At 55.5% G+C, this 26,026-nt stretch overlaps 1 protein-coding gene across 4 annotated transcripts in view; it reads right to left on the minus strand.

Annotated features, from left to right (window-relative positions):
• MYO18A (myosin XVIIIA) overlaps positions 1 to 26,026 on the minus strand; it is a 95,334-nt gene that overhangs the window by 42,564 nt on the left and 26,744 nt on the right. For all 4 annotated transcript variants that reach the window (XM_082860878.1, XM_082860877.1, XM_082860875.1 and 1 more), the window contains exons 3-8: positions 2,724 to 2,811; positions 2,412 to 2,518; positions 2,121 to 2,297; positions 1,546 to 1,759; positions 1,136 to 1,278; positions 491 to 591 (exon numbers count right to left, since the gene is read on the minus strand). In XM_082860878.1, coding sequence (XP_082717004.1) covers positions 491 to 591; positions 1,136 to 1,278; positions 1,546 to 1,759; positions 2,121 to 2,297; positions 2,412 to 2,518; positions 2,724 to 2,811 — 830 coding nt within the window. The remainder of the gene's footprint in view (positions 1 to 490; positions 592 to 1,135; positions 1,279 to 1,545; positions 1,760 to 2,120; positions 2,298 to 2,411; positions 2,519 to 2,723; positions 2,812 to 26,026) is intronic.

The raw sequence follows: 26,026 nt of genomic DNA on the forward strand, positions 1-26,026 counted from the left end.
CCTCTTCTCAGTAGACACAGACAGCAAGCCCGAAGGTCTAAGGGAAGAGCCTGGCGGAGGAGCCAACGTGGATGCAGGGAGGCCAGCACAGAGGGCACTGGAAAAGGCTTGGGCTTTTGGCCCCTCTGTGGACTCAAACACCTGCTCAGCCCCATACTAGCTGCGGGCAAGCCTCTGACCACCTGCATCTCGGTGTGCTTTCCTCTCCAGATCTGGCTTCCCAGGAGCACAGATCCTAGCTAGGCCCTGGGAACGCTGAAGGGTCAATGGTGCCCCTCACATATAGCCAGGTCCCCCGGGGCCAGGGAGCTCCCGCCGGGCAGGGCCTATGGCTCATTCATCTCGCCATCCCCAGGGCCTAGCTCAGAGCCTAACACGTGGCAGGCATGAAATAAACCACCGGCACGGGGTGCAATCAACTGGCAAAGCCCAGGAGCTGTCAGTGGTGGGAGCCCAGAGCACCCTCCTTGTTCCCTCCGTCTCATCTCACCTGAGGGTACCATCCCCGCAGGCCAGCAGGTAGTAGAAGATATTGAACGTGGCCTCACCGGCTGGGCGTCGTGCCACACGCAGCTTCTCCAGAAGCATCGTCTGTGGCACAGCATAGAGGGTATGTAGGCAAGGAGGCAGTGCCAGGTCAAGCTTCTCCCACCCACACCAGAAAGAACCAGATCACCTCATGGTCAAACCTGGGGCAGACACCAGAGCCAGGGAAGAACACAGGCCCTGCCACCACGCCCAGCCTCCAGGCACAGTCTTCCTGGGGAGCTGGACACTTTGTGGTGAGAGACTTCATTAGCATGGAAGGGAATCAGCCTCAGCTGGGCCTTACTTTACTGACAGGCCAGTCCTGCCTGGGTGAATCAGCCTGAGAGAAACCCCTGAGCAGGGGCCAGGGCCCCAACTAGGGTGTGGGCAACCCCAGGACGGGCAGGAAGCTGAGCCGTGCCCCATCCAGGGCAGGAGGCACAGGGGGCAGAATTTGGAGGCTCAGGGCAAAGTAGGCCAGCCCCGCCGGGCCCAGGGTCCATTTCGTTAGGGAAGAATCCCAGGAAAATGAGGTGCAGGGGAGAGTCTGATTTCTAGGGCGTGAAATCAGGCAGCCAATCTCTTACTACCCTGAGTGTCCCCTCACCTGAATGGAGGCTGAGGCCACCTGGCCGGCTTGGTCAAAGTCCAGGGAGAGGATCTGGGAGAAGCGGGTGGCGTTGCCGTTCATGATGGTGGGGCTGTTCCCAAAGGCTTCCAGGAGGGTGTACAGAGCCTGCCACTTGTCCACTGCAGAAGACAGGCCCAGGGCCCATCAGGAAAGCCACGGGCAGCTTGCCCCCAGCCACAGGCTCCAGAGGCCCAGGGAGAACGGGAGGCCTATCCCATGGCTGCTCCTCCAGCACCCGAAGGCCCAGTTACTTAGACGAGACTGCTGAGGATCGAGGGGCTTTGTGGACACGGAGAGGCCAGGGAGAAGAGCTGGCACCTCGGCGGGGCCTCCATCCCCACACCCCTCTCCAGCCCATTCTGTTTCCCCAGCTGCCCCTGCCTCACCAGAAAACACCTTATTCCCGCTGGTGCCTGCGATGGTGGCCAAATATTGCACCAGATGCTGGCAGCTGGTGGTCTTGCCACTGCCACTACTGCCCAGGAGGATGATGGACTGGTCCTGACGGCTCATCAGCATCGCCCTGTATGCGGTCTGAGCCACGGCATAGATGTGGGGGGCCATGTCCTCCCGCCGACACCCCTTGAACATGTGCATCACCTTGGGCGCGAGAGGGACGGAAGGAAGGGATAGGCGCTCTTAGCTGGCTCCACACGGATGGCCCTCACCCCCAAGGCCCACATCTTTCTGGGCTTTTCACTCCAGGGGAGCCAGAAGGTTCTGAGGCTAAGGTCACGCATGGAAATGCAGATACCAGCCCAGTCCTGGCCTCTGTGAGAGGTCGGGGGAGGGCCTTCTGTCTCCACCCCTTGAAATGACTCCTCTTCCCAAGGCCACTGTGAGAGTGGACAGGAGCCCCGTGGGATGCCAAGGGGAAGGGGTGGAGTCGGGGAAAGTGGGCGGGGGGAGGGGATAGAGGGGGCGGTCTGCGGGGCCACGTGGTAGCTGAGGGGGGCTGCACCTTCTCCGAGTACACAGCGGGGGCCCCCCGGGGGCTGAGGACCAGCAGGCTGGGGCCGGCGTACGTGTGCAGCAGGCTGGCGCCATAGCGCTGGCGCAGCGTGTGCAGGACGCTGGACTCATTGAGGTACACCAGCGAGGCCAGGTCCTCCAGACGGTCGCAGGAGGGAGCATTAGCCTGTGTGACAGGACGGGCGGGCGGGCACTGAGGAACAGATCCAGTCTGCTCTGCCAGCGGACAGCCTGCCCAGCCCGGCCCCCCTCCTGTGCCCTCCACCAGCCTCCTGCAAACCTTCTCCACGTCATCCTCGTCCACATCCAGGATGGCTCCATCATGGTCTAGCTTCACGCGCACCTTCCCCTCGGGCAAGCTGAGCTCCTCGGATTTGAGCTGAGTGGCTGCAGAGCAGGGACAGACAGACAGACAGACATGGGCCCGGGAAGCCGTGGCAGCCTTCTTTGGGCCCTTCATGGTCCTGCCTTCTCCCCACTGTATCACCAGCCTCTCCTTGCTCACCACTCAGGCCTCTCCAGACCCAGAGGCCCACCCACCACCCAGCCCTGAAACCAGAGAGGCCCAGGCCCTGGGTCTCCCCAGACTCACCCAGTGAGAAGCCATCCTTATGGACCAGCCACACCTTCTCTGTCTCATACCAGGCCTCCTCAGCTGCGATCTGCTCTTCTGTCTTCACCTATCAGAGGGAGGGGAAGAATAAAGAGTCAGACCCTGTTCTGGAAAGCAGACAAGGACAGCAGGAGAGAGGAGACATGTGAGGGGAAGGGCTTCCGGATGAGCCACTGGGCAAGGGGGACAGGTGGGTGGCAGACACAGAACGGGAGACATCAGAGATATCAAAGGAAGAAGGTGGGGAAGCCAGGAGCTGGTGGCGGGTGGTCCTGAGGAGCCCTGAGGACAAGGACACAGAGCTGGGGACCCTGACAGCCCTGAGGGTCTGGAAAGACAGGGACACATGGAGTATGTGCCTAGGAGAGAGCAGATCCCAGGAGAGCAAATCAGCAGCCACCCTCTTGCTCCCTCCCTGCAAAGACTGTATGATCATATCCCGAGCCTCCAGCCCTCACCCTGGGCCACAGCTGCTGTGACCTTACAGGCCTGGCTTCTCCATTCATCCACCTAATAGGCCCTCCTTCACCAAGCTGGGAAAGGGCGTTTCCTCAAGATCTGAGAATGTCTTCCAAGGGCTTCAGTACAACGTGATGGGTGAGTCCTAACCTTGACACTGGTCTTCCCTCCAGAGGAGGCTCTCCTGGGCAGGGGCAGTGCCCAGATGCACATGCTAGCCTCCCTGCTCCCCCTCCGTGCCTCCTCAGAAGGAGCACAGACCCATGGGGACGTGCTAAGGCCATACAGGGGCATGAAGCAGCATGGCCAGGGACATGAGGCAGGGGCAGGGGCAGCAGTGCTCTGTCAAATACAGGAAGAGACTTGCATGCCACATGGATGGGCATGGGAATGGGTATAAAGGTGCTGGGAGCCCCCGGAAGCCCAGGTGGTCACCGATCAGGAAGAAGCATTCACGGGCAATGTCAGGGTGTAGGGTTGCCAAACCTGGCACCCCTAAGAGACCTGAGCTGGTCGGCAATGGTGCCTGGGGGAGTTGGGCAAACAGGAGCGGGGCCTGGCCCCCATGGCCCATCAGGCTCCTTTTGTCATGTGGGCAACGGGGCAGCAGGGTCATCCAGTGTCCTTTGGTGGGTGCATGGTCACCCCCCACACGAGCAGCCCCCAAGCTAGCCCTATCCCCCAACTCTCTGGGGATCCCCAGCTGTGAGGTACAGTTAGTCTCCTAGGGTGCCCCACCCTCATGAAACCAACCTGGGGCCAAGGCGTAGACACTGCTCTGTGATACTGACCCCCTGGGTGAGGGATTGGAAAGGACAAGAAACAATAATAACAAATACGTTATTTGTTACATTTCTTGGAGCTGAAAGAAAAAAGATCTGGGTTCTACTCCCAGGTTGGATTCTGGCTTCAGATAACTCCCTCTCCCTCGCTGACAGCCCTTCTGGGCTATAGAGTCAGAAGGCTGACTTACACAGCAGGCTCCAGACTTTGCATATCATGGGCCAGTGAAATTACCCCTCAAACAGGAGGATCACTATGGAGCTGTCAACGTTTTCAGTGAAGACATCCAAAAAAGGCTAGTTCTTTATATTTGAAAAAATTAACTTTATAAAACAAAATTCCTTCCTTTTTTCAAATCATGAGACAGGGGAAGCCTTTGTCTTGAATGGGCATGTTGTATGGGTCCAGGGTTTGGAGACTGATGAATAAGGTGACATCAAAGGACCATGGCCTCCAGCTAGTTCCTTTAGAGCTAATCTGAAGACAGGTTCCTATATTGGCCAGCAGGGGGAGACAGAGGATGCGCAGCTTCAGGCTTCAGAGTGGGGAGCGGGTGGGGGTGGGGGTGGTAGGGGTTCAGCCTTTCCAGCTTTCTCTACCCAGAGGGAGCAGAACTGAAACACCTAGAAACCAAAGCTCTGGCCAGGCCCTTGGGCTTCTGTGGCTAAGAACCATGCGCCACAGAGGCCAAACTGAGTGGCGACCCTCAGTCTAGACACTCCTCCAGGGCCTGACACAGAGCTGCCCCATGTCCAGCTCCCGGCACTGCCTCCCCCAGGGGTCCCCCCAGATACCACGTGAGGTGGGAGCCAGAAGGGGAAAGAGGCCTTACACTCCAGCACAAGGCCCGGGCACAGACGCCAGCCCAGGTACCGGCCGGGGGTGGCAGGTGGTCACCAGAGGAAGCGGAGGGCTCCTGAGGGGGGCAGGAGCACCCTACCTGGCTGTGGGCAGGAGAGGCGGCCTCAGGGTCCAGCTACGAGCAGCAAGCAAAGAAGAGAGAGAGAAGAAGAGGGGTGAAGACAAGCAGGCCGTTGGCATGTCCCCTTCAGCAAGCACCCGGGGCCAAGTGGAGGGGAGAGGGGCGTAGCACCAGGAGGTGGACGGTAGGAGGGCTGGCCCGGCAGGTGTATTGTACCTAGTCAAAGAGAGGCCAGGCCGGGAAGGAGAGGCCCTGCTTAGTGAAGAAACACTTGGTACCGTCAGACTCCTCAGAGGAGATGCTCTGATAAGTCATTCCCTGCGGCAGGAGCGAGCCGCTCTGCCTCAGGCTACAGTCCCTCCTGGGCTGGCCATCCAGTCCATTCTGAATTACCCTCCTCTTCTGTGTTGCCAGACCAGACCACCTCACTACACCCAGGGCCTGGGACCCCTGGGAGCCTCTGGCCTTATCTCCAGGGCATTTCCCAGCCCAGCTCCCCTGTAGCCACCAGACCCCAGTACAGGCTGCCCCTGGCCTCCAGACACACACCCAAGGGTGCCACTCCCCAGGCCAAGGGCGGCCCTTCAGAGCTGTCACCCCTGCCTAGCTCATCAAACAGGACCACCAGCAGCCCCAAGTCTAGGACCCCTTCCTCAGACTCCCACTGCACCCCTGCACCACTCCCACCCCATGGCAAGCAGAGGTAGCACCACCCATCCAGGTCCACCTGCCAACTGCCCAAGAACCAGGGGACTGTGGACAGACCCGGTGGCCAGCCTCGACCTCCCCATCTTTGTCTGGTTACTTAAAGGCCTTTCTGGAGAGGAAGAGGAGTCAGCCAGGCCTTGGACCTTGCCTGTTAGAAATGGGCAAGGAGTTAACAGGCCCCACCTGGGACTGGAGAGCCAGGGCATCAAGAAAGGGGAGTGTCTTCTCCCTGCCTCGCACCCACCAGGCCCTGACACCAAGATACGCCCTCCGGGGCAAGAGACTGGGGCCAGAGAAGGGGTGGATCTCTAGCCAGAGGGGTCCCTCCCACAGGTTCCCTGGAGGAACAGGCCTCACTGTGCGCAGACCCTCCACAGTGCCCTTCTCTCATTTCTCCAAATGGGAAGCCCATGTGAGGGCCCCCAGGCCTCCAGGGAGCCACACTTCCACTGTCAGGTGGGCCTACACACACAGACACACACAGTCTGGCCAGCAGCCCCAGCAAAGAGGAGACCAGGGACTGGCAACCACACGTGAGAGGCGGCATTACAGGAGCTGCGAAGATCCTCTCAAGCCGCTGGTGGGCCTCCTCTGCGGGGGTCAGCTGGACGTCGGGGGCAGCTCCTGCCTAAAGGTCAAACCACTATTAGTCCCGGCCTGGGGAACTGGGGGCACAGCACACCAAGCTTCTAGCTCAGGAAGCCACTGGGACCCCCGTGGGTTAGTGGAGTAGGGTCAGGGAGGCAAGCCGGGCACCAATTTGAGTTTTTAAGCTCTCAGATGAGAATAAAAACAGGTGCCTGGGAGTTCTAGGGTTAATTCTTCCCACCACTTTAACCATTCCAGCACCAGGACGGCCTGTTCTCACACGCTTCCTCTGGCCCCTGCCCTGGGCCCAAGCGACAGGTGGCTGAACTCCAGGCTGGGGCCCATCTCAGCCCCAACTCCACCAGAGTGAGAGGCGGAGGGACAGGGAGCCAGAGGGAAGGCAGCCGGCCCAGGAACGGGCGCGTGACGCTCTCTGGCTCCTTGGAGTTTCTTCTTAGGGGCTAGTGGTTCGCCTCACACCAAGACGCCCCTGCTAACTCCTGTGTGCCAGGAGGTCACTTCCCTGATGCAGAGTGGGCCAGGAGGGGTGAGGGAAGCTGCCGCCTGCTCTCTTCTAAGTTCTGCAAAGCCCGGGAAGAATGGAATGGGGAGCAGGGCGAGTCTGAGACCTTAGGAATCCTAGCAGGCAGCAGGCAGAGAGGAGGGCCTCTAGGGCCTGGGAGACAGGACAGGTCTTTAGGTGGTCCCCTGCCCCACTTCCCCCGACTGTACCCTTTCAGCCAGAAGGAGCACGCAGGAGCACAGAGAAGCAGTAGTGAGACTTGACGCGTCACTCCACCCACCCACCCACCCAACTCCTGAGGCCCCAGAAGGGTCCACAAAATGGGAAAGCTTGAAGAGAAATGCCCCCCAACCCAAGGACCAGCCAAACAGGCATGCCTTCCAAGGGAAAGGGCTGGACAGATCGTCCTTGGCCCTCCCCTGTGCCTCTCAGCCTCCTGTCCCACCCAGAGGGCACTTTGTGGACAGACAGGACGGCCGATACAAAGGGGACCCACTGTGCTCCTCCGCCACCCAGGCCCAGAGCTCCTCAAGAGTCCTGCTGCCAGAGGGACAGCTGGCCAGGCCTGAAGAAGTAGTGATGGCGATGATGGTACCAATAAGCACTGTTACCAGCATCACTACGGATGCTACCATTCACGGAGCACCCACCACACCAGGGATTAGGCTCAGAGCATTCATTCCCTGTATCCTTTCTAATGTTCACAGCAACCCTTCAAAGTAGGTATTATCCCTTATTTGCAATTCTAAAATCCAAAAAGCCCTCCAAAACAAAAGACTTTTCCTAACGGTTTTGGTGGCAAAACCTGACTGTTTAATCCCCGCCCCCCCGCCTGCAGCATGAACATTCATAATTTTCCTGTGGGAATATTAATGTGTTTGGTCACGAGTTGCTGCTCATTATGTACATTGCATGACAGTCTCAAATATAAAAAATCGCTAATTTCCAAAATACTTCTGGCCCAGGGGCTTCAGAGGAGGGATGGTAGACCTATGTGATCCCCACTCGACACATGAAGGCTCAGAGACGCTGAGGTCCCACAGGAGTGAGTGGCTGGGGATGGGATGTGAGCACAGGCCACCTGACCCCAGAGATTCTGTCTTTCTACCCTCTCACTGATCTGCTAAGACTCTGATCCTCGACTTGGGATCTGGGGCCTCAAGCTGATGCCACGTAGCTGGGGGCCAGGCCCCAACTCCCCGGCAAGTGTGGAAGAGCAGCAGCATGCAGTTAACGGGTCCCCTGGGTTCTGGCATTCGGTGAAGGAAAGCCATGCAGCCCTGCCATCGGCACGTGGCCCGGGCCCAGCTTCGCCGTCATGTGGGGCCTGTGGAAGAGCCTTGGGAAAGCTGGCTGCCAGTCCTCAGGTGAGGGTGGTAAGGGAGGGTCAGAGGTTAGTGACACACTCAGGTACCTCCTGCTGCACGTCAGGGGCTGGTGACTTGTTCTGTTGCAATCCAGTGAGGTTCGACTTGAGGTTCGGGTCGGCGGAGCCTGGGGCCGCCAGCTCTTCCGACGGGGCTGGGGAGCCTAGCTTCTCTGAGGCGTCCACTGTCTCTGGGGAGACTGGTTTCCCCGAGGAGCCTGGCTCCTGGCTGGAGGGCTTCTCCCCCTTCCCGGGAGACTGCCTGCTACGTGGCCTGTGGTCCTTGCCCCTGCCCCGAGACATCAGGCTCCGCAGGCCCGCGGAGAGCTCATCCTTGGTGGCCTCCTTCTCTGCTTCGGACTTCGGCCGAGCAGGGGGAGTGGGAGTGGCTGTCTTTTCTCCCTTCCTGCCTCGAGCTGGGTGCTCAGGAGATCTGACCCCTCTGCCCGCAGGTTCCTTGGCGCTCCCAGGCTCCTCACCAGGCAGCACCTTGCTCACCACCTTCCTCACTGCATTCGCCACCCTCTTCCGGGACAGGCCCTGGGCCTCCTCGCTGGGGCCTTCCGCTGAGGCAGTCCTCGGGCCGTTCATGGCGAGTGTGGGTGCAGGGCTCTTGGCTCTCTGGGGAGCCTCTGAGGGTACAGGGCTGGTGGAAGGCTGAGGACTCTTAGATGGGCCACTGCTGCCCTTTGAGCTGCCCTCTAGCTACAGTCACACAAATACAGGGAGACATTAGCATCAGCCCGTGTCCCTGCCCGCCCCACACAGAGGAAGTAAGAGGTGTGACCTCACATCTAGTCGTGGAACAGACCTTCCATTCATCCAACAAACAACACAAGCTCCAAGAGGCCGCCCCAGGAAGCCCTCTTTCCATCTTCCAGATAGAACAACTGCATCGAAGAGTTTGGCTTCTCTCTCCCATAAAGCGCAGCAGGTCACCTGCTGTCCATCTCCAGGCTTAGCAAGGAGCGGTGAGAGGCCAGCACAGGGTGCCCAGAGGCCCATGAGGTACCCCAGAGTTACTGGCTTATGTCAGGACAGCAACTAAGCCCGGATCCCAGGAAGCCCAAACATAGCAGAGACGGAGCATGGTGAGGTCAAACACCCATTCCTACCATCGATCCTGGGCCTCACTCTGGGGCTTCCTGCCTTGGTGGTCCCTGGTCCTTCTATCACCCAACTTCCTCTGTAGTCAGACCCAGAGCCTGCCCATCCCACTGAAAACCGTAGTTAGGAAGTAATTCTTGGCCCGCAGACATGCCAAGCCTCCTCCCTCCCCACTCCTCTGGGTTGAGGCCACTGTCTACCCCTCACCCACACCCTCCAGAGCTGCAGAAACCCAGTGCTGGCCCAGGAAGCTTCCACCTCAGCCTGCTTTCTGCCAGGCTCCCTGCAGTTTTCCTTGTGCAAACCTCTCAAGGGCTGGAGGCCTCCTAGCTCCCAGAGCGCACGTGGAGGAAGAGGTGGCAGCTGCAGCACTCAAGCGACCACAGCTCCACCCTGTCTAGGCTCAGCCAGCCTCTGGGCACCCAGGAGTCCACTGGAGATGCTGGCACACTCTGCCTGGTGGGGACCGTCTGCGGTCTCGAGGGACCGCCACTAGGCAGGCCCGGCTGGCTAATGGCAGGGCAGTTTCCTGCAAAGCCAAGCCACATGGCCTGGGAGAGCCAGGTCAACCTAGGGGCTCCTTGCTGGTCAGGCAGTACCCTGCCACTAATGAGCTGTGCTTGAGTCCTCGTTCCCCAAACAGTGACCTTGGTTCTAGGGTGTACCTGGCGGCCACCTCTGTTGAAATGCAGGAGGGCGCTCACAGAGTGGACAGACCTCTGGCTGCCGTGTGGACAGAGACCCACGTCCTGAGCAGAGCTGAGCCAAACGACCTCAGCCCAGGCCTCAGGTACAGGGTGGCCCTGCTGCAGGGGTGGGAAAGGGAGGCCTTGAAGGGGCCTCTTCCTCAACCTCTTGGGCCAAGAGTGTTCAGTGGCATGTCAGGGCCCTGCAGAGCTGCCGTGGCCCCAGCTGCTGGGCCTCACTCCCTGCCCCCCACTTCTGGCTTTCCTCCCATGCCTTCTAACTGAAGCTCATGTTGACAATGACAATGATGATGATGATAGTAACTGCTAACGCTTAAACGGAGCTTATTATGTGCCAGGCAGTCTTCTAAGCACTTTACACATAATTTCCCCCCCAAATCTGGCATTCTCCAAGGCCCCTCCCTCACCAATCTCAAACATATCCCCTTGAAATCACCCTGACCTTGCAGCACTGCTTACAGATGAGGTGGAAGCCATAACACCTGGCTAATCAAATCTCCACTCAAGGAAGGGGTGTGTGGGGGGGGCGGGGCCAGGCACCACGTGGGGTAACGAAGGACAGATCTGTTTTGTGATCCAGCTCTGTTCCCGAGCCCTGGGCACCCCTGCCCGCTAGATCAACAGCAGCCCTCGCCTGACTACACATCTCTGGACCTGGCTATTCTAGAACCGTGTCCCCTCTCTTGCCTTAAAAGTGTCCAACTTTATTCAGGGTCTCTGTCCCAAGGCAGAATGACTTGGTGGGGGGGGGGGGTAGTGGCACTGCACGGCTGGAGCCTGCCTCTAGGTCACCCGCGCTGAGCAGCTGACAGGGTCTTGGGAAGAGACAGCAGCAGCTGCAGTGAAACCCCTCCCTGCCCTTGGCTTGTGCCACCCAGAGCAGGACGGACAGTCCCAACAGCTGAGCTCTCATTTGTCTGCCTAGGCCTCTCCAGCCCCAAAGAGTTCAGGAAACCAGAACTATAGGTAGGAACTAAAGAGGGGGCTTAGGGAGAGGCCCCCATGCCTTGGCATTGCCATCTCCTTCACACACACCAGGTTGGCATCACACATGCTGCACTTTCTGTCCCTTTACTGCAATTCCCTCTAGCCACCCCACACGGGAAGGGGCACCCTGCCGTGCCTGCCTGCTCCGTGGAACTGCCTCCCAGACTAGGCCTGGGCTTGTGGACACAACCCACCTGGACATACAACTCTCTCTCTCTCTCTCTCATACACACGCGCGCGCGCACACACACACACACGGGTCTAGGAGAAGCACTTACAGCCCCTTCCTCCTTGGCAGGAGGACCAGGCTTCGGCAGAGTTTTGTCCTCCTCTTTAACCTGAGGGAGCAGACAAAGAAGTCACTTTGCAGGTCAGAGGTCAGGGTGGGGAGACCCAGCACTAAAAGCACAGAAGGAAAACATCCAAGCAGTCGCTCTCTCTGAGAGGCAAGAGCTCCTGACTGCTTGGGAGTCCTGGGCCTATGGACTTGAGCACCAGATAGCCTACCCTGGGGTCAAAACTGTCCAGTGACAAACTTCAGGAATGAAGTCTCTGGGGGTGGTTAAAGACAAGTACCCTTTGCCCTCAGTGACCAGCCACGTGACCCACCTAGGCTGCCTCAAGAGGTCCACCCATGAGAGCGACATCATGGCTTTGGTTACAGGGTGGAGAGAAAGGTCCAGCTAATTCAACTCGGGCTAAACTACAAGGGCCATTCCCAGCTCAGACAGGAAGTGGTCTGAACAAGAGCCTCCCTGACCTAGGGACTGAGGAGGAGGGAATGACCCCAGCGTGGGGGGCCGGCTGGGCCAGCAGAGCTCAGTGTGGGGTAATAGGTGGTCCCTATCAGGCTGGCTCAGGCTTGCTTCTAGGTCCGTATGATTTCCCCCAGCACAGAGCCTGCATGCCTTCCCAACCAGAGCGCTGAGCTCTGGCTGGAGGCAGGAAGTCGGGCAGAGGCGGGGATTCAGGAGGCCAGATAACTTCCCAACCTCAGACCCACAAAACTCTGCCAACCATGCAGCTGAGGGAGGCAACCCCAAGGTTCGGGGTGGGGCGTGGAGGAAGGAAAGATGCCTGGGCTCTGGGGTTTGTGCCCAGCCCGGGAGCTGGTTGGCCCAAGTCAGAGGGGAGGAGTAGAGTCAGGGCCAAAGGGCAGAGACCATAATATATCCGGAAAAAGGACAGACAATATGGCCACTCTGATGGTTCTTTCAGCTCAGAGCCTGGCTCAGAACAGACCCAGAGGACCAGGCCTCAATTCTGGGAGAGGCTCCTCCCCTCCCCCTCACCAGCATCTCTTCCTCCAAAAGCTCAGGCAGTCCTCGTGGATTTCATTTCTCTTCTTTCCCCAGTCACTTAGGACTGTAGGAAAAAGACCGGTCTGCCACCAGCCCTACCCCATCCTCAGCATGACTCTTCCCCAGCACAGGGGGCAGGAGCATGGGAAGGTGTCCTTGATTCCTAATGGAAAAGATCCTTTGAAACTCATCCAAAATCATTTTAATCATCCACCTGGGGGGACTCTCCATTTGCAACCAGGGTCCATGGCTAATTTTGAGCTCTGATTAGCGGTGCCTGGGGCACTGACCAGCATGACGGCGGCTGCAGTTCTGAAGCTAAGAGCCCACAGAGATTTTTACAATGGGCTCAAGCTTCAGCGTTAGTACACAGTGCCACGGCCAGAGGGAAAACGGCGATTACTCATCAGAGTGGACTCCACGACTTTAGAAATTAGGATTGGAGCGGAGAAAAGGATGGAGAGGAAAGGAAGAGAAGTGGGAGAGTCTAGGTCTGCACCTGCTGCCCCTACAAATGCCCATCACTGCCCACCCCACCCCCCCGCACCATCACACCGTGCACGAGCTCCCAGACACACAGGTTAGAGGGACAGCAAGTGTTCACACCCAGACACACTCATTACTGCACGCAGTGCTGTTAGCTCGGGCTCAGGGATGGCCCAGATTCCAAATCCACTCCGTGTCCTTCAGCAGCTCCAAATATGTCCTCCTTCCACTGGCTCAAGCTTGGGACCTCAAGCTTGGGCGAGGCATTGAGGGAAACAGCGGCTGCCCCCTGAAATGTGTGGGACACTAGACCTAGCTCTGAGCTCAGCTCTGGATTTAGCCGGAGGCTGACTCACTGCCCCACCCCCACCCGAAGGGTTCTGTCTGTTGTAGGTCATTGCCCAGCTGGGGACTGCGCACAGCACAAAGGCACGCCCAGGTCTGCAGCCTGAATCACCCTCTGGCCCCAGGTGGCCCACTGGCCTGGTTCCCCTCTCTTGGGTCCTCTCCCCCTATCCATCACAGCCCCCAGACTCGGGGAGACCCAGCTCTGAGGCCTCAGAGCCAAAGCCATTCCCAGCGGCCCCTTCATAGCAGCTCACATTCCCAGGGGTGAGTCAGAGCAGCGGCAGTGGGAAGGGTGTGAGGGGTTAACTTGGAGGGGCACCAGTGGGACAAAAGGCAGCTCAGCTCACCAGAGGTGGACCTCAGGGGAGGAGCATGACTCAGCGCAGGAGCCCATCCAGACAGAAGAGTGAGTTCCTGGACCCCCTGGTCATTCTCCTCGGCCCCCAAATACACACACATGCCCCAACCCGTCTCTAGCTTCCAAAGCTCCCACTCCCACAAGCCAGTCTCCTGCCTGCACACACCATGCCAAGCACATAAGAAAAGCATAAAGAGTTTTGAAATACAACTTTCCTTTTGCTCCCAGAAGGCGAACCTTGATGAAAAGGCCATGGTGCCGAAAGTAGCCCGCACTCTGGGCCAGAGAAGAAATGGGGGGCAGGGTCTCTCAGGGACTTGGAGTCTTCCTAAAGGCCAGGACCTGCCGGGACAAAGATTGTGGGCAACAGGGGAAAGGAGGGATGCAGTGGAGGGGCAAGGATTACAAAGCTCAAAAGGTCAGAGAAGGAGTAAGGGATAAAATATTAGAGAAAAGAGAAGGCAAGGTAAGGTACAGAACATCGACACAGCCCTTGGAAGCTGTGCGCCCTTGAATAAGCCACTTCACCTCTCTGGACCTCTCTGTGGAATTAGGGGATGGACTAGTCCAGGTGATGGTTAAAGTCCTTTCCAGGTCTGGCAGCCTAGGAGGCTGGGTGGGTGGTGAGAGGCACGCAAGCCCTTAATTCAGTGAACCAAAGCTGCGGGCCTGGGAGCCAGGAGGGGATTAAGGAAGCTGCTCTAGGACTCCTGTGGCTTTGCCTTTTACCTGCAACTCACCAGCACCTGCCAGGGGCAAGAGGCCTGGAGCACTGCACAGCTGCCCCGTCTGGGGGTTAGAAACTAGAGCGGGTCCTCTTGAAATTCAACAGGCAGAACTGGCCTCAGCCCAGGGAGAGGCTTCATCTCAAGAATCCGTTCAAGTCAGTGGAGTTAAAAAACTGGTTCATTCTTATTCTTACTTATCCTGAATGAATAGCGAAAAAACAGAGAATGTTTTGTTTTCAGTGAATTACTTTAAATTTGCTCTGTTGATGTTTCTATCCTATTATCCAGTTCATATGCTAGGCTTTGTCTGTTTTGTGTTTTTTTTTTTAAGAAGATGTTGGGGGTAGGAGTTTATTAATTAATTAATTTATCTTTGTTGTGTTGTGTCTTCGTTTCTGTGCGAGGGCTTTCTCTAGTTGCGGCAAGCGGGGGGCCACTCTTCATCGCGGTGCGCGGGCCTCTCACTATCACGGCCTCTCTTGTTGCAGAGCACAGGCTCCGGACGCACAGGCTCAGCAGTTGTGGCTCACGGGCCTAGTTGCTCCGCAGCATGTGGGATCCTCCCAGACCAGGGCTCGAACCCGTGTCCCCTGCATTAGCAGGCAGATAGATTCTCAACCACTGTGCCACCAGGGAAGCCCCAAGTTTGTCTGTTTGTTTGTTTAATTAACTCATTCGTTTTTTGATGTCCTGCTCCAGTTCTCCTGTATGTCCAGAGAGGAGCCCATCAGCCTCCGGCTATAAGGACACCAGGCCGTTCACACCTGGGCCTGTTCCTCATGAGCATCACTGAACGCAAACATAGGTTTTTTTTTCCCTGGAGGAAATTCTCTCTGTGGCTTCTGTGCAAAATTACCTGGATCTTTCTCCTCTCTTCCTTATCACTAGATTTTAACTAAGATTTGCTTAGGATCAAGAATAACCTATCTTTGGGCTTCCCCGGTGGCGCAGTGGTTGAGAGTCCGCCTGCTGATGCAGGGGACACGGGTTCGTGCCCCGGTCCGGGAAGATCCCACATTCCGCCGAGCGGCTGGGCCCGTGAGCCATGGCCGCTGAGCCTGCGCGTCCGGAGCCTGTGCTCCGCAACGGGAGAGGCCACAGCAGTGAGAGGCCCGCGTACCGCAAAAAAAGAATAACCTATCTTTATCCAATACAGAACAGGTAAGCAACACAGTCCCAAAGATGGTGGCCATATCTCTGGCACAGTCACCTCCAGAGCTGAGAACTTACGGTTCTCAGCAAGGGTGCCTGGGAGCCAGAGCCTCTCTTCCCTGACCTGTTCCATCTCTGGAGAGTTCAGACATTTCCAGCAACATTAATTACTGAGTATGGAACATCTACAATGAGATGGGCCCCGTAAAAATATTTAAAGTATATTTTCGTATGTAAATCTTATGACAGCCTCATGACGTGGGAATTATTATTATTCCCACTTTACTGATGAGGAGAAAGACTCAGAAAGAGATTAAGTCACAAAGCTGGTAAGTGATGGAGCTGGGATTTGAACCCAGGTGGCTCTGACTGCAAGCCTGTGCTGCTCCCTTGGAGGCCCCCCTTTTCTGCTATGTTAGGCGGGGTCAGAGGGGCTGAGTCATCCTTAGTAGCCAACTCTGGTTAAGATCTGCATCAGCGTTGAGGTTCAGGGGGTCTGGGTCCAGCCACAGCATGGATCGATAATGTGGAGCTTACTAGCATTCAACGTGCCCAAACTGAGTTTCTGGACTTGCAAAGCGACCACGACCCTGCCATCCTCTGAGGCTCTGACCACCTCCTCCCTCTCTGGCACTTCTGGCCTCTTCTCTTCGGGGAAGGGAAGAGAAACCAATGCTCACCAAACACTCACTGTGGTATCTGGCACAGTGGTAGGCGCTTTACGCTGTCTCCTCCTCCAATCCTCACAAAAACCCACTTTCTAGGTAAGAAAACCGAGAAGGCGAGTACCTTGCTGAGGGCCCCCCAGCTGGTAAGTGGCAGCACTGGGATTCACACCCAGGATGGATCTTGGGGGGCTGTTTGTGTGTCTATAACACTCCCCGGACTGTGATTTCCTCACAGGCAGGACTCTGTTTTACTCATCATACTGTGGGCACTAAATAAATGTTTGCTGCCTGACGGTCCTGCAGTGGGGGTTCTCTGTACAAACTTCTTATTCCCATCTGGTCTCTTCTGTCAGCTGTAAACTACGGAGAATAAGACTTGTCGATCCTGATTCCCAGGGAGGTGGGGAAAACAAGGGAGGTATAATCTCTAAATGTAGCAACAATAAGTAGATAGTAAACCCGATTGCCATGGGGATGAAGGGAGGGCAGGACACTCTGAAATTGCTTAGTAGCTCTTCCTGGAGCCAATAATAGCCATGAGATGCATCAGCCTCTGGCCTGGCTGTCCCACCTTCAGGAACGTATAAGCGACGAGCTGACTTAAAGAAAGGAAGAGAAAGAAAACCTCCACAGGCCAATACAAAAATGCACTGTCTATAATAGCCCTAAATTGGAGATAATTAACTCCCTAGAGTTAGGGAGGGGTTAGGTAAACTATGTTACTTCAGTACAATACACTGTTGTGTTGCCATTTAAACGAACAAATATGTGGACAATGTAACCATATGGAAAACTCCTCCTAAAAGAACAGTGATTCAAAAAAAACCTAGCACCTAAATAGAAAGCAAACAGTGATCCTAACAACCTTGTAAATTGTGCAAATTAGACATAATAGAGACATTTGGTATTTATTTTGTTATGTATTTGTTACTTACTATTTATTTCTCTTATAAAGATGGCTAAACAGTCAATAAAAAAGAAAAAGCAGAGGAGATAATAGCTAAAAGCATTTGTTCTCAAAGAGGAGAAATCCAAGAAATGTGCTAGGGACCCATCTACCCTCAGCCCCGAAGGCTTCCAAGGCTCAGGGGTCTGGGTCAGGCTGGGTTTTACCCTCTACATCATGAGCAAGGACCATCCACCCTTCACTTATCATCCTCTGTGCCCCGCACAGGAGGGTACAGGTGCACAAATGCCCCCAGGGGGATCGTTCCACCCAGCAGGCACCCCTCAGGCATGGAGTGCTCAGCCTGGACAAATGTATCACGGACATCCATGCCAGATGTCCACCCACTGCAAGCCCCCAAGGGCAGTGGACACCCTGAGAAAGACTGCCTAGAGGAAGAGAAGATCCTGCTGCCTGTGGCCAAGGGAACGTGGCAGCTCTTCCCTCTACCAACTCGCACACACACGCTCTGGGCTTCTCATGGCATCCTCCTCTCTCTCCTTTCCCATTCGAACACAGAAGGGAGCTCCCACTTGACCCTATCCCTGCCAGTCCTAGCCTAGCACCGACTAATCTAAGGATGTGGAGGAGGATGAAGGTGCAGGGAAGAAATAACAGTAAGAACAGTTAGTCTTTCTTGAGCGTTACTGAGTGCCAGGTACTGTGCTGAACGCTTTACACGCATTATCTCATTTAATCCTCACAACATCCCTCTGCAGTAGATACTAGGATGATTCCTACTTTACAAATGAGCAAAAGGAGGCTCAGAAATGACCTGCCCAAGGTCTCACAGCAGCGAGTGGCTGATTGGGACTTACGCCCAGGTCTGTCCTCCAGCAAGAACCTCAGAGGCTCATGTTAGGGGATGGAAGGAAGCCCTGCCCCCACCTCCCTTGGTTCACCTGTGCCATTGTCCTTCCATGACATCACCCGCCAGAGCAAGAGTTTGGGTAGAAAGCTGGGGTTTCCAGAGATGGCCTCTACCCCTCCAGCCACCCATGACTGGAATAAGCTTTATACAGAGCCGCTTGGGAGGGTTCTGCAGGGAGTGGCCTAAAGGCCATGCTGTCAGAGAAGAAAGGGGAGAAGAGCTGGGCAGGGACACCCTGGCCCCTTTGGTCCAGCCTCCAGCGAGAGCCCTCCCCCCTGCCCAGGGCGGAACAGAAAGTAGCCAAGCGCGCGGCCACTGTCGGCCAGGCCAGCCTAGAGGAAGCAGGTGCGCTGGGATGGCTTCCTGCTGCCACTGCAGTTGCAGAAGGCCCGGGCTTCCTCCTCCAACGGCCAGACCTGCTGGAGGCCCCCCCTTCTCTGGGGATACTCACTGCCCCTCTGCAGGGCACTTTGCCAACTGCCTGGCCACCGGCGTGCATGGCCCCAAGTCTGCGACCTGGTGCCGGGACCTGGAGGCCCAAGGTGGGGTGGGTTATAAGCTCTACCAGGAAGCACCCACTCTCAGGGTGAGAAGCCTCTGGGGCCCCACCCCCAGCCCGCCCACACACGTTGGCGCTGGCGCCAGTTTTGTGGCTGGAGCGGGGCAGTCCTTGGGCACAGGGAGATACAAATGCTCCGAGGCACATCTCAGGCTCCCGATACACCTCCGCACCAGGCCAGCCCGTACTCTCTGCCAGCTGCTGACACAACTGAAAACCTTACCCTTGGTGGCCGGGAGGGGCGGCGTGGGGGAGCGGAACGGGCTGGGAGGCCGCTGTGTCTCTCCTCACTTGCTTTTTTAAGGAACTTACTCCCCAAGATGCCATCTGTGGCCCTTCCGAGTGTCCGATCCACAGAAATGGAGGAGCCCATGCTGAGTCCACTCTCGGGGACAATGAAAGGGGGATCCCTGACATCTCCAAAAGCCACCCCTCTCAAGCCCCTCTCTCGTCCACCAGGGGGAAGCGGGGGTGGAGGGCCATGCTGGCAACGCAAAGCAGGGACAAGACCTCCCAAGTCATGAGTCAGGCCCAGGAAGCCCTGCCCCTCGCCTCTGAGAGGTAGAGGCTGCGGGGATGGAGGATTCTCTCCCCACCAAGGCAGCCTCACGCCTCCCTCCCCACCTACCTCAGCCACCTCGAAGGAAATAACAAAAAGTCCCCTCCTTTCCTAAATGAGGAAACAGCATGAGGAGCCTGGGACATTTCCGGGGTGGGGGGTCAGAGGGACACTCACCCGCATAGCCTGGCCTGGAGCAGGCCAGAGCAAGGAGTCTCCTCTCCGATGCTGCTCCGTTAGCAGCTCAAAATAGCACTGGCAGCAGCCCCGCCCCTGTTCCCCTCCCTCTCTCCAGGCCCCTCCCGCCCAGAGCTGCCCAACCCAGGCCAGAGCCAGTGGGAGAGAGGGAGAGAGTGAGTGGCCTGGAGGACTGCGGGTACCAGGTATGCCGGGAGGAGAGGGTGATACGGCACGCGTGGAAAAGACGGAGGAGGCTCTTGGAGTGAGGACGTGGGGTGGGGGGCAGGCAGCGTTGGAGGGTTAGGGGCAAGGGACGCGGAGGGTGAGACTTTCCGACTGACACACACCCAGGCTCCCGACAGCTGAGCTGATATGGCCCCTAAAAATAGCAGAGGAATTTGAGACCTGCAGCCCCCCAGCCCCACAGGCCAGAGTCAAGACATGCACATGCGCGTTCACGTGCATACACACACACACACACACACACACACACACACACACACCCCAGCATGCATGAACACTCGATCACAGCACAGCGCTCCTGAGAACACACAAATCATAGGCTCACCCCAGCCATCTAATTACTGCGGCAGAGGCCAAGACAACCACTAACGTCACATTCAATACAACACACAGGGCCCACTGCCCACTGTGCGCAAACACAGCCATCCTATAAAGTCCTGCAGGAGCAGAGACCCGCACCATCAGTCTGAGGCCCACTGTGGCCGCTCCCGTGTAACAAATACACCGGGGACGTGCATAGGATCAATCGCTCGCTCTGCGTAGACATCCCTCCCACACAGCCAGTGACCACACAGGCACAGAGGAGGGTGGGGTAGGTGGGGTAGGTGGGGTGTGGTGGGTGGGCCTTGGCCCTGCAGACAGAGGAAATCTTGGGTGTCTGGCGGATGAGCGAGGGCTGCCAGTGAGAGGCCAGCGTTCCTCGTGAAGAGAAACCTGGCCTGGCTCTTCAGTTAGCACCACAGGGTGCCCAGACCAGGGCTGGGGACACCGGTGAGGCTGAAATGGGAGATGGGCGCAGGTGGGAAGGAGCCAAAAGACAGGTCTTTTGAAGCTGTCTCAGAAGCTGTCAGCTCTGCAGCAAAAAAGGAAACAGTGGTTGCCTCCCTCTTCCTCTCCAGGAAGAAAAGGGGTGGGGGGGAGGGGGGAGGGGGAGGGTGGGGGAGGAGGAGGGGTGGGGGAGGGGAGGGGGGAGGGGAGGGGAGGGGGAGGGGAGGGGAAGGGGAGGGGAGGGGAAGGGGAGGGGAGGGGAAGGGGGAGGGGAGGGGAAGGGGGAGGGGAAGGGGGAGGGGAGGGGGGGTTGCTGAGAAGCCAGAGCAGAGCTGTCTCCTAACCAATGCCCAACAGGGTGTCTGGAGACCCCAGGCCAGTCACCCTGGCCGGTCCTGTGAGCCCAGCAGGTCCTGTAAACAGTATTACTTTCTCTGTGAAGAGGTTGCTAAGCACTGCCCAGGAGGACCGAAGCCCAGCTCCCCGTGAGTCTGCTTTCTAGGGAGTGGTGTGTCTTCCCAGGGAGATGGTCTGGCCCTTCGGGGGCACGTGCCATGTCACAGGTCTTCGTACCTCCAGTGCTTTCTGGACACAGTGGTGCCACTTGCCTCAGCGGCACACTGAAATCCCCAGTGGGACTTTAAAAATACCGATGCCTCGATCCCACCTCTTCCGCCTAGTTTCTGAGTTAATTGGTCTGGGAGGGCGGCCGGGCACTGGGATTTTTAAAAGCTCCCCCGGTGATTGTTACATACCGCCACAGCTGAGAGCTGCTTGACTGCCAGGTCAACGTGAGGCCTAGTGCAGAGGTGCCCATTTGTTATATCAATGAGAGAGTCAGTGAATGAAGGAATGAATGACTTAGCTGTGTGACCACGGGCAGGAGACTTAGACTTCCCTCATCCGCAAAATGAGGATTATGCCGCACTGACTCTCTCAGCATGAAATTGGTGAGGTCTCAGTCAGGGAAAGGGCTTTGGTTTTCAAAATGTGGTCTCCAGACCGACAGGATCAGCATCACCTAGGAACCTGTCAGAAATATAAACTCTAGGGCCCCACCCCAGACCTACTGAATCAGAAACTCAGCATGTTTTTATGCTGAGTTCTTACCAGCCCTCTCTAGGTGATTCTGAGAACCACTGCTTTAAAGGAATTATTCACACTGTACTGCAGTTAAGTTAGTGAGGCCTTCAGAGCCAGACTGCCGGGTTCAATCTTAGCTCTTCCATGCAGTAAACTACACGACTTCACTCTGTGCTTCCGTTTCTTCACCTATTAAATGGGGGAAATAATAGTGCCTACTACATAGGGTTATTGTAGGGATTAAATGAATTAGTACTTGCAAAGCCCTAAGAACAGGGTCCAGCCCCTATGTTTTCGGTAAGTTTTAACAGTTATTATCTATCTGTGATCATTGGGGTGGGGGAGAGGCATCACAAGCAAAATTTTCAGGTAACTGAAGCCTACGCTCTTTAAGGGACAAAATACTTTCTATTTTAAGTAGTTTTCTAAATTCTGTTACTATTTCCAATCATAAAAATAACAAACATTTTATAGACTCTCTTTCTTTGGTAAAATACTCTGAACTCATCTCTAACATCTTAAACTCTGACCTCCTGACTGACAGCCTGGCTTCTGCCCCACCAACACCCCAAACCACTCTCCAAGGGCACCAGCCCCGGCTCGGCACCGCAGTCACCCTGAAGCCTCGGGCTACCCCCATGTTAGGAAGGCCAGACGCCCCTGTGTCTGTGTATCTGCTGTTTAGTTCTTTTGTCCCCTACCCCTGCCAGACCATCGGCTGTCACTCTGCCTGTCAGCACGCCTGTCTTGCGCAGTCTCACCTCCTTCTAATACGCTGTTTCTGCCAAAGGCCGTAAAGCCAAATAACCAAGCTTGACAGAAGAGTCCAGAGCAGAACACGTGGGATGTCAGCGAACACACAGCCTCTCCTGTGAGTGAAAGGCCTGGGTTTTCACACGCAGACTCAGTGTTCTCTACGCTGGCTGCTTGAGGGCCTTCGAGGCTCACCTGCCATTCGGCAGTGCCCTGGAAGATGACTTCTGGGTGACCGAGTGTCACTTCATCTGCACAGTCTCGTCTGACTTACTAGTAGTAACCGTGGGCCCATCCGTTCCGAGTTTCTACTCAGATGACTAGATCCTGTCCATTCTGTCTCTGGGATGCTTGGTGTTACTGACGGAGACCATCTCAGGGAAGTTTCACTTCCCTTAGTGAAAAGGGAAACCTCTTCATTCAGAGGGGGAAACTGGGACCCTGGCAACCCACTCAGCTTCACACATAATCACCATTAGTCCCTCTGCTGCTCAAAGCTCAGTGCTGTCTCAGGACCTGGTCCTTAAGCCTGTCCTATGGCTCTGGGGGCCACGCGGTCACTCCCACAGCCAGCCAGACCACCTCCAGGCACCTCAGCCTCCCTCTAAGGACAGCCACAATCTGGGTCCTCCTCAGCGCTTCACCCTCACCTTCCTGTCACCCTCGCCCTCTCCCCAGCACTCCAGGCTCTCACTCTCTCAGGAAGATCTTCCCACGGCTCCCTGCCCTCATCTCCCACAGAGCCTTTACTTATGGAAGTTTCTCCACCAGCCCCTCCACCTTCCCCATTTCTCAAAGTCCATCGTGAGTTCCACCTCCTTCATGAAGCCTTTCCCAAAACCCAAGACCTGCGTGGTAACAGAGTGCAAAGTCTAAATCCCAGCTCGGCCTCTTTCTTGCAGTCTGACCTAAGGGAAAGTTACTCGATTTCTTAAATTTTCCACTTTTTGCCTTATAATAGTACACTTACCTTATGGGGTTGTCGTGAGAATTAAAAAAAAAAAAATAGTGGGACTTCCCTGGTGGCACAGTGGTTAAGAATCCACCTGTCAATGCAGGGGACATGGGTTCGAGCCCTGGTCCAGGAAGATCCCACATGCCGCGGAGCAACTAAGCCCGTGCGCCACAACTACTGAGCCTGCACTCTAGAGCCTGCGAGCCACAACTACTGAGCCCGGGCGCCTAGAGCCTGTGCTTGACGGCAAGAGAAGACACTGCAATGAGAAGCCCGCGCACCGCAACGAACAGTAGCCTCCACTCATGGCAACTAGAGAAAGCCCAAGTGCAGCAACGAAGACCCAACACAACCAAAAATAAATTAAAAAATAAATAAATTTATTAAAAAAAAAAAAAGAAGTACATGGAAAGCACCTAGCATTAGGCCTGGCAAATTGTCGGTAGTGATTCAATTATTATTAAAAACCAAGGTGTAGTGAAAAGAAAAAAACCCACAAAACCCACAGTGTTCACTGTCTATACCTATACATCAGCACATATGCATGGTGGTTCTTGAGTATACTCGACACGGTGCTCTATTACATACAGGGGAGTCACATACCATGTGGAATTAGATTCTAAAGTCAGCATGTAAGGCAAAAATAGAATATAGTCAAAATTACTCTTAAAAATCCCTAAACTTGCTCACAAAGTATAGTACACATGGGTTTGTATATACCATTCTATATATCTGAAAGCATAATGTATACAGTCATGTACAGCATTGAATAAAAGTATACAAAATACAATGGTTATAATTTCAGACTACAGTAATATATAGTTTCCTACACAACCACATACAGGTATCCTCCATTTTTTGAAGGTTTGTTTTATGCCACTTGGCTTTTACGAAAGGCATACATTAGTACCTGTTTCCGATAAGCAAAAGAAATCTGAAGAGGATTTTCGCTTTTACAAAAAAATCCTAAGAACAAAAATAGTGTCCAGTGTTTGTTTTGCAGCAAGCGTTAGAGCGGCAGGACACACGCCAGGCAGCACTGCCAAGCTCCTTCCCCAGGAACTACACTCAGCATCAAACTGTCATAGCTTTGGGCTCCCCTGGTGGCGTAGTGGTTGAGAGTCCGCCTGCCGATGCAGGGGATACGGGTTCGTACCCCCACTTGCCGCGGAGCGGCTAGGCCCGTGAGCCATGGCCGCTGAGCCTGCGCGTCCAGAGCCTGTGCTCCGCAACGGGAGAGGCCACAACAGTGAGAGGCCTGCGTACCACAAAAAACAAACAAACAAACAAGACTGTCATAGCTTTGAATGAATCTGTATGTGTGCTTTATCTCGATTTTTAAAAATGCATCCATTAGCAAAATGTGCCTTAAGGTCATTGTTTCTTTACTTTGCACCATTTCAGCTTCCAAAAGGTTTCATAGGAACGCTGTACTTTCGGATTGCGGGGGGGAACTGTAATTGAATTTATTGAAGTTTAATGAGTATATGCCATGACTAAACTGATGTTTTGATGGTAATCTATTTGTGTCATGTGTTTAAGCCTTCTCCCCCTGGAGAACAGGGACGATTTCCTACTTCCTTTAGATACCATCCTACTCCCCAGAACCAGGCACATAGTAGGTGTTCAATAAATATCCATTGGATTTAACTAACTGATCTGAAAGGTACATGTGTAGTTAGCCACGCAGAAAAGAATGGGGAACAAAGGACTATCCAGATTGAGTAACAACTTCAACTACTCTGCTCTCCCACATTGGTAGTGTTGGGTGAGTGAAAGGGCCTTGGCTCTGTTTCCGGCACTGGGTTAGGCAAAGTGGTTAAGCAGAGCTGGGAGCAGGCTAGACAGGAGGCTCTGAGGAGTAAGTCGTTTACTCTTGCAACTAATGATGATGTGTAATACCTCACGGTGAACACTGTGGGGAAGCACAATGCCTGTTTTGGGGTTTTTTGTTTTTTGTTTGCTTCATCCCCTTACCACTAGACTGTGAACTTCTTGAGGCTGGTTTAGAGGGAGGTAGTTTGTAAAACATTGAGACTGAGGTTCTAATTAGCATTTTAATGAAAGAATACTCCTCTGACCCAATTTGTCTTTCTAGTTCCCCTTTAAATCAAAACTCTTAAAAGAAAAGGGGGGGGGGGTATAAACACTGTCTCCATAAATGGATACTAATTATGTAGTGCTTGTGTTATGACTAATTTGCAATGTATAAAGTGTCACTAATAGAACTCTTTATTTAAGGAAGTTGGGGGGAGTCTTGTTTCCAGCGCTATGCTCTCAGGGCTGGGGAGGGCCTGGAGCATTTATTTATGCTTCCTGGAGACTCCCCACCACCAGACAGATGCATTCTTCATGATGATCAGTTCAAAGGTTTCTCAGCACCTGTGCCTTCCCTCTGTTGGCAAGGATTAGCCTTTATTACCTTTTTTTTTTTTTTTGGTGTGTAAGAAATGTCTTCTCTCCTATAAAGTAACAGTGTAAGTGTGTCAGTAGACAGTGACTGGTACTCTTTGAGATACCAAGGTTTTTTCTGAAATTTTACTGGGCATCAATAACCAGTGGATCCCAAAGGAAGGGAACAGACCCTCTTGAAGCCTAGGGATGGCCGCAGGGAGGGGGAGGAGGTCTGAGGAGAAACCCGCCGAGACCAAAGGTGCAGGCGCAGGGATGGGCCCAGACAACCCTGCCCAGGAGTTGCCTCGCTGGGTTGCGGCCAAGTCAGCCCCCGGCCCCGCCTCCAACCCCTGAGGCCTACGCTTCCTGGCCCCAGCGGGCCCCGCCGCCAGCGCAGGGGCGGAGTCGGGGGCGGGGCCCGGCCGGCACATCCGCCTGGAAGCCCTGTGTGCACCCGCCCTGTAGTGCCGCTGGAGCCCGGCAGAGGGTGGCCGCCCCCTTCTCAAGGGCCAGCCGGCGCCCAGGCCGCGGGATAGCACCTCCTTGGGGTCGCCCTGCCGGCCCCGCCCCCAAGAGGCGCCCCCTGGGAGCTGGAGGCTGAGGGGGGCAGAAGCGGCAAGATGGCCTCTCCCTTTACCCTGGAGGGATACGTCCAGAAGAGGCAAAGATGAGCTCGGCGCAGACTTTGCTTTCATCACTGCTCCATCCCCACAGCCCAAAACAGTCCCTATGTATAGCAGGCACTCAGTAAATGCTTATTGATGGACTAAAATGGATGAA

Source organism: Leucopleurus acutus (genome assembly GCF_964270905.1).
Source record: "Leucopleurus acutus genome assembly, chromosome: 19".
Taxonomy (NCBI): Eukaryota; Metazoa; Chordata; class Mammalia; order Artiodactyla; family Delphinidae; genus Leucopleurus; species Leucopleurus acutus.